This window comes from Uranotaenia lowii, chromosome 1 (assembly GCF_029784155.1).
Source record: "Uranotaenia lowii strain MFRU-FL chromosome 1, ASM2978415v1, whole genome shotgun sequence".
NCBI classification, from domain to species: domain Eukaryota; kingdom Metazoa; phylum Arthropoda; class Insecta; order Diptera; family Culicidae; genus Uranotaenia; species Uranotaenia lowii.
The window spans coordinates 138,710,157-138,719,931 of record NC_073691.1 but is presented as its reverse complement, the minus strand read 5'-3'; the positions used below and the strand labels follow the sequence as shown (position 1 = coordinate 138,719,931).

General features: G+C 32.8%; 1 protein-coding gene across 4 annotated transcripts in view; it reads right to left on the bottom strand.

Moving 5' to 3' along the window:
• Positions 1-7,174: 7,174 nt before the first annotated feature.
• Positions 7,175-9,775, bottom strand: part of LOC129740259 (dopamine receptor 1) — a 708,993-nt gene continuing 706,392 nt past the window's right edge. For 3 of the 4 annotated variants that reach the window (XM_055731867.1, XM_055731869.1, XM_055731868.1), the window contains one exon: positions 7,176-7,379. In XM_055731867.1, coding sequence (XP_055587842.1) covers positions 7,259-7,379 — 121 coding nt within the window. In that variant the 3' untranslated portion in view covers positions 7,176-7,258. Of the gene's footprint in view, positions 7,380-9,775 lie in introns of all 4 variants that reach the window. The other variant, XM_055731865.1, reaches the window with a different exon arrangement.

The window sequence follows — 9,775 nt, the reverse complement described above, 5'->3', positions numbered from 1 at the left end:
GAAATGTATGGTCAAAACTATGAAATGTATGGTCAAAACTATGAAATGTATGGTGAATTCACGGTATCGAGGACGATAATAATCATTGTGTATACCATGCAATTTATAGTCTGTGAATATGGAATTCATGGTTTTTTCACGGTGAAATCCTATTCGGGTCTACATCAATTGACAAACCTTGTACTGGAAGGGTTATCTTCTTCCAAAATAGTTCCGGTAATAGTTTCGCCGGGAGTATCCGCGATATTTGGTTGAGAAAAAGAAAAAAAAAAAGATATTTGGTTGAATACCAGGTTGAATGGAGATAAATCCGTTTGAGTTGACTGTGACCATGCATGAACCGACAGTAAGTCCTCGCAAGCTGATCGGCATTATTGGATAATCTAGAAGCAGGGTCATAAGTAAGGTGAACTGAAAATATTTTTTTTTGTAAGTTGGAACTTTAATAGAAAACATTAAAATAAATCCATTACCTTTCATTATTTTCCGTTTGTTCACCGAAAACAGCAACAGATCCGCACAAATTACGATTAAATTAGGTTTTAATCACGCAGAAAACATAGATTATGTTTGTTTGCCTTCAGCTGCACGCATGCAATCTACCAGTTTCAAAATGGCGGTGAAGAAATACTAATTTTTCAACCATTTTGTGGTTTATGCTCGAGAACTACCAAAATGGTTGAATTATTTCTAGAAAAATTGTTAAAAAATAACCAAATTGGAGGTTTTGAAGCAAGAACCATAAAATGGTTATTTAAGAACCATAAATGGTTCAAAAAAACGAGCGTGCATGGGAAAATTATAATTGTTGCCACAGACAAATTTTTTGAATACAGAGGCGAACCAGCCTGCGGCTGAAAACCTCTCAAATAAAGACAAAAAAAAAAAAAAATTTTTTTTTTGAAGGGAGATTTACAAAAACTCACCAGAAAAAAAATAATTTTTTTTTTATTATTGGTGACTTTAATGCAAAATACCGATCTTAATAATAATATTTCTTCAAATTTTAATGGGAATATTTTTTTAATGACTGCTCTGCAGGTTATTATACTGTTGAGTATCCTAATGCGCATACTTGTTTCTCTGCAATTAGAAATCCCTACAATTGATTTGGTTCTAACAATTGATCTAATCTACAATCTACAATTGATTTGGTTCTAACGGATTTAGGCGAGCATTTTAGTCAATTAGTTACTCATGCAGACCTCGATTCCGACTACCTTCCAGTAACTTTCTCTTTATCCCAAAGTCCCATTGAAAACCCTTTCAAATAAACTTTTAACTTTCAAAAAGCTGACTGGGAGCGATATAGGAATTTTATTGAACTTAATTTAGATGTAAACGTTGCACTGAATTCAATAGAAGATATTGATTTGGCTGTAGAAAATTTGACAACTTCAATAGAAAATGCTAAAGCCGCTTCAATACTTAAAGTTATACATAAATTTATTCAACCTTTGATCGATGATGATCTTCAGTTTTGGATACGACTGAAAAACATTCCTCGGCGTCAATTTCAACGTACTAGAGATCCTTATTTAAAATTTGTTTATTGCGACCTTCATAAAGAGATCAATCTTCGCACACAGGAGTATTTCACCCAAAAACCTGGCCAGAACTTATAATTTAAATTTCATTGGTTACTTTTATGTCAATGTTTATTTGATTCTTGAATAAATTTTGCACCATGTACCGGTTTTTTTTGCAACTGATTTGTTCATAAGCTGTAGCAGTTGTACAAACTTTAGTATTTTTATGAGATAGAATTTTTCTACAAATCGTTGAATCAGCGCGACTAAGTCAAATCTATGAATAAAACTTTTTTAAGCGACTTAAAATGAAAATTTGAAATGGAGAACCTCAATAGAAGGATGTCAAATATTTTAAGTAGAAAAGATAAAAATCGATGATTATAGAGACAATATCCAATGCATTGAAAATTCTTATACTTATGTTTTGTCTTAATCGTTGTTTTTTTACAGATTAGAATTTTTGTTGATGTTCCCAGCTAGTGCCGGCTAAATGTTTGATATTATTTGAAAATTGATAACTTCAAAAATCATGTGCAAAAAAAAAAATCGCACAAACGATATTTTTAAGTTTAAAGTTTAAAAATATTGATAGTTTTTTTCCACAAACAGGTCTTTTTTAAAAACAAATAAAAATATATTTTTTTATAAAGTTTTAACCTGGATTATCTATCATGTCATACATATGTTAAAAAAATCCTAAAAAAAATTGATTAAAATTATGAAAACGGTAAAAATATATTAGATGATCTTAAAAACGTTTGATGAGTCAAAATAAACGCCTTTATTGACTTCAAACCTCCAAAAATATTTTGGCTAACTTTTTCTTCTACATACTCCTGTGTGTGTCATTTAAATTTTATTTATAACGAAAATTTTGTAAAAGCAGTAGGGGACATGAAACCCTACTTAAAGCCATTTTGGAAATTAACTAAAATTCTGTAAAAGCCCTAGAAGCCAATTCCTACTTTGAAAGATGAAGATAAACTTCTTTTTACTAATGTAGAAAAAGCTCAAGCTGTTCATGATTTTAATTTAAACGTTGTAAGTCCAATTGATGCTAAAATTCCCTAAAATTTGATGATATTCTTTCTAAGCAAAATGTATTTGAAAGTTCTTGTGAGACAAATATTGATAAACTTAAATTGGTTTTCAAAAAAATAAAAAATATGCAAGCTCCGGGGGAAGATGGGATTTTCTATATTCTTATTAAACAGATACCTGAAAGCACTTTTTAGTTAAAATCTTAAATAAATGTTTTCACTTGGCTTATTTTCCCAATAAATGGAAAAATGCTAGTAACTTTAATTTTGAAACTTGGAAAAAGTGCTTTACAGCCTTCAAGTTATCGCAACCAATTAGTTTGCTTCCTTCTTTAAGTAAACTATTTGAGAGAGTTATTTTGAATAGAATGATGATTCACATTAATCAGAATTCTATTTTCCCTTATGAATAATTTGGTTTTCGTCATGAACATATCATACTACATATCAACTTTTGAGTATAACCAATATGATTAACGCTAGTAAATCTGAAGGTTATTCAACTGGTGTTGCTCTTCAAAATATTGAAAAAGCATTTGACAGTGTTTAGCACAAAGGTTTTGTAGCTAAATTAGCTCGATTTGATTTTCCTGTATATCTCACTAAAATTATTCAAAATTACTTGACTAGCCGAACTTTGCAAGTAAGCTATCACAATTCATGCTCTGAAAGGACACGCATTAGAGCTGGTGCCTCAGGGCAGTATTCTTGTGCCAATTTTATAGAATATTTTTACTTCTGATCTTCCTGATATACCAGGAGGAAAAGTTAGAAGATTATTTGCTGATGATACTTTCCTTCAGCCAAAGGTCGAAATTTACGGGTGGTACGTAAAAGATCCACAGAGAAGATCGCAACAAAATTTAAATTCCTTTTTGAATTACTTGAAAATGTGGAATATTTCTCCCAATGCTTCCAAAGCTTGTTATCGATGTTTACTATTGGGCTCGAACTCACGGACATCGGCTTAGAAAAAGAGTATCAAGATAATCGGGCTGTTATTCTCTCGAGCAAATCGTGGAGGTAGGGACCTGATCAGCAGGGGTGCCAAGTGCTTTTGTCAAAAATCTGGACCTGCGGAATAACAATCAGGATGTTTCAGAACCCCTTTGAATTCATGAAAATAATATGCAGCTCTGTTTAGATTGCGTAAATTAAGGTGAAACACAGGTTCTTTAAACGCCTTAACTTATGCAACAGATATTAGCAGCTTCTCAGCTGACTTGCGAAGATTACAATCGCTTAACTATTTTATTACAGATATCTTCAGAGATCTCATAGTTTGATTACATGTTCAATTAAAATTGAGATGTTCTGAATAAAATCAGTTTTGAATAAAATAAAATGTCCTGATTATTTTATAATAAATTTCAATTTTTTCAATTATTAGGACAGTTCGAGAATTTTTGGAAAACCAGGACGGTTTCTAAAAAATCAGGATAAATCCTGATAAATAAGGACACCAGGCGCCTCTCCTTCCGAAGCTACTTTCTAATGATTCCAATGGTGATCGATCAATAGGAATGCTGATACTCATACACAATGCAGTGTGATCGATTTACAAATGAACAAGTTTTAATGTTAACACATGACTTACCCTCAAAGCCGTACATTACACGACTATATTTATTTTGCAATTATAGATATAGAATGCTCTGGGCTACGATTGTTTCACAGAATGCCGACAGATCCAATCCTTACGAAATGAGACGGTAATAGATTGGCGATTGAGTTGTAAGCCAATTAAATATCATCAAAAAGCAATCGTCGGTAGTGTTCGGTGTAAGACGACCGAGAGATTTCCTTGACGGATTACTGGATGAAGGGTTGTGGAAAGCTGCCGCCTTGCGGAACAGCTTCCTTGCCTTTCTTGGAAGAAGCAGCACGGCGCCAGGGTTGGGTTGGAAGCAAAGGACAGCACTTTGCGCCTCAACAACGGTGATTAATTGGTGGTAAAATTAAGCAATACTAATTGGATTTGGTTGGCTGGATGATGGACGATGGGAAAAAAGCAATTTAGGAATCTTGTTTGCAAGCAAATTGTTGTTCTTCAAAGTAAGCTGAAGAGCAAGAGGCAACCACCAACTTTGGTAATAAAAATATTCCAGCTTGAACTGGAGCTTTAGATGTTCAAACTTTCGGAGGAATGATTTGTTCACTCTAGATTAAAATTCATGTTAATAAGATTTGTCTTTCGCTGATGATCAAAGTTGAACGTTTTCTGTAAGCAATTTCGGTTATAAAGAATCTTTGTTACAGATAATAGTGTGTATAATAGTAAAAAACATCTTATAGAATTGTTTTTGATATTTCTCACGCACATTTACTGGCGTGTACGGACGAGAGCGGAAAAATTAACCTCCAAAAACTTCAGTGCAAAAATCGGGTAGCCGGCCGACGAGTACGGTCGTTTTTTAGGTTAATGTTCCGAAAATAAGAAAGTGTTAATGAAACGCCTTGAATTATGACATGAATACCAAGGTGTGTATATATAGAAGGTGTAACGATATGAGAAACTCCCGATTCAGCCATTCTGTGTTTTCGTTGAAGATTCATGATAAATTGGGTCTTTTTTACATTTTGTTGGGAAAATTCAATCAACATTACAAATTTTATCATACTTTTCTTATTCAAAAAAAGAAATCTTAATTTAATATTGGCCACAAAAATTCTGTGAAATCTGTGAATATTTCAAAATTCTGTATTCTGTGACACAGATTCTGTGATGCGCCTCAACGTTGTGATTTTTCACACCTTGTTAAGCAAATGCCTTAAAATTCTGCCATTCTTAAGTTCGAGCTAAGTACATAATTCCTTTTTACTTATTCATACCACCTAATGTCTCACCTTGCTTCAGCGTACGACTAAAGACAGACTCCAATTTGACAACTCTAATGCTGATTTTCCTGCAAACTTCAGCAATTCTCCAGAAATTTGAAAACTGATTGCTGATTTTTCAGCAAAATGACAAGAACACTACCGAATGCTGCAAAATCCAGCAATAAGAAAACCGATTGCTGATTTCCGATTCCGATTCCAAAATTTGAATTTCTGAACGTTTTCAGTATTTTTTTTCTGGAAATCGAGGCAAAAATTTACTGTGTTTTTTTTCATGAAACAACCGGATTTTTTTTGGATTCTAAACAAGATTTTAACCCCCATGGTAGTCATATTGATAAAAAGAAATTTGGTTGTCAATTTTTACACAAAATCTCCTCGCGCGCGCTGGAAACTTACTCAAATAAGCTCAAATTTGGTCAGAGTACCATAATCCGGGGTAATATTGATCACTTTTTTCAATGTTTTTCGATTATTTTTTTTGTAAAGGGGAATGAGGCATGTTTCATATTTTTAAAACCAGTATTGGGCTCCTATGAACGTAAAATATGGTTGCAGAAATTTATTGGACTACTTCAAATTTGATTTAAAAATCGATTTCGTCTCTGTTTAGAATTTGATGCTTTGGAGTATTATTGATTAGTCTCTATTTTTACGGTTTTAACGTGTTTTCTTGATCATAAAGCAAACACCTTCTTTTTATTTAAAGATGCCAATTTATGAATTTTACCGTGCTTGTTAAGGTTTTCTTTTAAAACCATTTATAATCGAAAAACGTACTTTTATGATGCATACATTTAGAGGCAAAAATTTAATTAATTGCTAAATAAGTTGAGATACAAAATACAAATGAAATTTTATCTTCACACATTCTTTTCGCCCTCCCACTATTTTCTTTTTCAATTTTTCTTCAAAATAACCATTTGATAGGGTTCCTGTCCATTTGTCCAATACGGGCTCACTCTTGGAAACTGGCTTTATTTTTTAAATATAAAAAAATTATCAGTAAACGACTATAAAAATTGGACTATAACTTTACATATACAAAGAAAAAAGTAGTTTTTTCACATTCAACAACCTGTTTGCTTCTAAATGCTTTTTGGTTTCATCAGGAGAGCTGTATGTTTGCAAGCCTTGGAAAAATAGATATTTAAGATTTTGAAATTACATTTTAACTAACAGGAAAATATTTCAAATACAAACCAAAATTGATCTATTTGATAATTCATTAATAGGCTTTCAAACGGAGGGAACAGTGTTCAAAAATTCAAACTATAGACTGAGCAATTGATGATAATGTGTAAAAATTTATTGTTGGTCAAAATTACCCCGTTTTACGGTAATTGAAAATAAAAACCCTGTGAGAAACATTTATTAAAACAGAAAAGGTTTGAAATAGGCAAACGTGAATTTAAATGTAGAAAGTAGAAAATTAAAAGAATATTGTGGCGTGTGTTGCTCATCCCTGGCTTAAATGAAGCCGAAATCTGATAATACCTAGGACTAAGTTTTTTTTAATGATTTCACATTCTAAATATTCATTCTATTCTCGTGTTAAAGTCGAGCCCTGAAAATTTAAGAAAAATTTAAATTTGCAGCAAGAGACCTTTTTTATTTCTATCTGCTAAAATAAATTAAGACAATGGTCGTTCAAAGCGATATACATGTGGTTTTGCTTGGATTTCTCTTTGCTTTCCTCTATGAATATTATTACAGCTAAAAATAGTTTTTTGTGTGATAGGTATTTGTATTGTTTTTTATCGAATAAATATCTTTGTTCAGTGCTGATAAAACTTACCTTCCCCTCCACCATTATCACCAATTACGTTACCAGCAATTCATGGCTGATTAATTTTTGATTAGAAGAAAAATACTTTTTGTTATATTGTTGTCATTCTTGTTTTGCTCCAAGTCAATATTTGCGATGTCCGTACTTTGCGAAATACTTTTCACTGGATATTGTTTGTTCCTGTGGAATGAAAGATAAATCTTAAATAATCAATCATTAAAATGAGAAAGAAATATATGTAGATGTGCAATCCATAAAAGTTGTTAACGAACATACACTTAAAAACTGTGTGATAAACTACTTATTTCAATAAAATAAATATCAACCCAAAAACCCAAATAATAAATAATAAGCAAAGAAAATCGTTGTCAAATTACATCGGCTTCTGCTTCTCAGTGATTTTTTCCCCATTAATAGAAAAAAGGCCGCATCATTAGAAAGGAAGCATAAAATTCACGCGGAAACTTTGCCCATACAAGTTAAAGTCGGGCAACGTTTTCCTCCTTTTGATTCTCATTTAATATTCCGGACAGTGGCGTTTATTCGCGGGAGTGGAGTTTGAAGCTTGTTTGGAATAACTTTTCTCAAGTTGCTCAGGCGAACGGTTGAACCTTTCAATATCCGATGGATGTTGGAAAATTTTCCCTTGCGCGGAATTCATGTAGACGATGATGATTTAAATGAATCTGTACAACGGCCTACTGGGGTTGTTTTAATTTGTTCAAAAGTTTGTGCATAACAGAATCCCTGACTATTGAAGAGTTAATTCCAGCTTTTCAGACAGTGACAAGCCTCCATGATTGCGTTGTGATAATAATTGAATTTGTATTTATCAGGCAAGGGATCATAATTTTGACAGGACTTGACTCATCTTTTTCCGTGCCGTTTTGGATGAGATTTAAGACTGTTATTATTGTATTGTTCCCAATTCGTTTTAATTTGAATATCGATTTATTTTTTATCCATTGAAATGTAAACTGAGTGCAATAATATTTTAAGATGAGAATTGTGAGACATGCCATTATTTCAGCTGTTTTGTGCAGTTGTGACTAAACTTGTTAAAATTCGTTCAACAGGTTATACTTGTAGCCATTTTCCGAAACTTGTCACGAAAGATTTCCTCAGAGAGATTAATACAGGACTGGCACGTGTCTGCTTTAATGAGCTCAGTAAGATTGAAAGCCAAACCATCTTTTGTTCTGGCACAATGCAAATGCAAACATTTATATTACCGTCATAAACAAATAACTTCGTTACTCGAGCGTCATTTATCACGAGATTTCGGGTAGCGGCCATTTTTCTCACCGTTTTCTTCCCCTGCCACACGACCTCAAACAGTCAGACAGAGAGGTTAAATTCAAAAGCAGTGTAACTGATTAATCAGTGTTTTCTTAAGACAAGGGTAGGTTTCATGTGTATTTTTTTATGCAATTAGATCATATCACTTTTGTACGATACACGACTTTGTACTTGTATTTCAGTCTACAGCACTATACAGGACATTTATGCGGAATACAAATTTTGTTTTTTAAAAGAGTTTTCAATCAATTTAATAATTCTAGAGTTTGTTTCGATTAGGTCGTTTGAGCCACCCATCAAACAATTTTGTAGCTATATTCTTATGCTGTTTTGATATAAGTTCCACATACATTATAGAACAATCGTATGAAAGTTGAAAAAACAGCATTTACCAACCGATATGGATGCAATATTCATACAAAAATTTAATTTTTTGTAAAGCGACGAAAACCACACAAATTGGGCGTTATCCGACACCTTATTCGAAGGGGAACATGCTCTATTATGCCCTACTAAAGCAAATCACTGATTTGCTACGTATTTTTCGTACATTTTGTGTAAAAAACGAGTGTACTTGTTGAAGGAAAGTGTTTTCTACAAAGCTTATGATTTTTTATTACTTAAGTTGCTTAAAAAACTTGATTTTTCAGAACCATATTCGAAACCACAGAACAAAACTGTGTTGCAAATACGCGTCACTGTGTATTTTATACTCGCCTAGGAGCCGAACACATCCGAAAGCAGCCGAAGGCTGAAAACACACACCCAAAATAATTTTCACTTAAAAAATAAGTGACATCTGTAGTAAATTCTCGCCATACGTAATTTCATTTGAATTTTAAGTGATGGGTCAAGTGAATTCACTTAAGTGACCGGTCAAGTGAATTACACTATGACGTTCGAGTGAAATTTATCTGAATTTCTAAGTTTCTAGTTAATTATCTCTCGCGTTTTTAAATAAAAGAACATTTATAGAACACCACTTCGATTTCAAATACTTACATTGCGCTTTCGCCATAAATTTATTGATTGGAAAATTCCATCGTAATCCCAAGGCAGATCGGTTACTGCGGCTAGTGCGACTTCTAAATCTTCCCTGCTGCAAACCAGAAAATCTGTCCAGTCCAACCCACAAGCTGAAACATGATAACACCTTTAAATAACTTTTTCTTGCATCACGTTTAACACAAACTACCGCCAAAATCGCCTATTAAAGAATTGGGAAAATCCAAATCCAGCATAAGCTATAAACGCTGCTCTTTGGAATTTGCCATTTT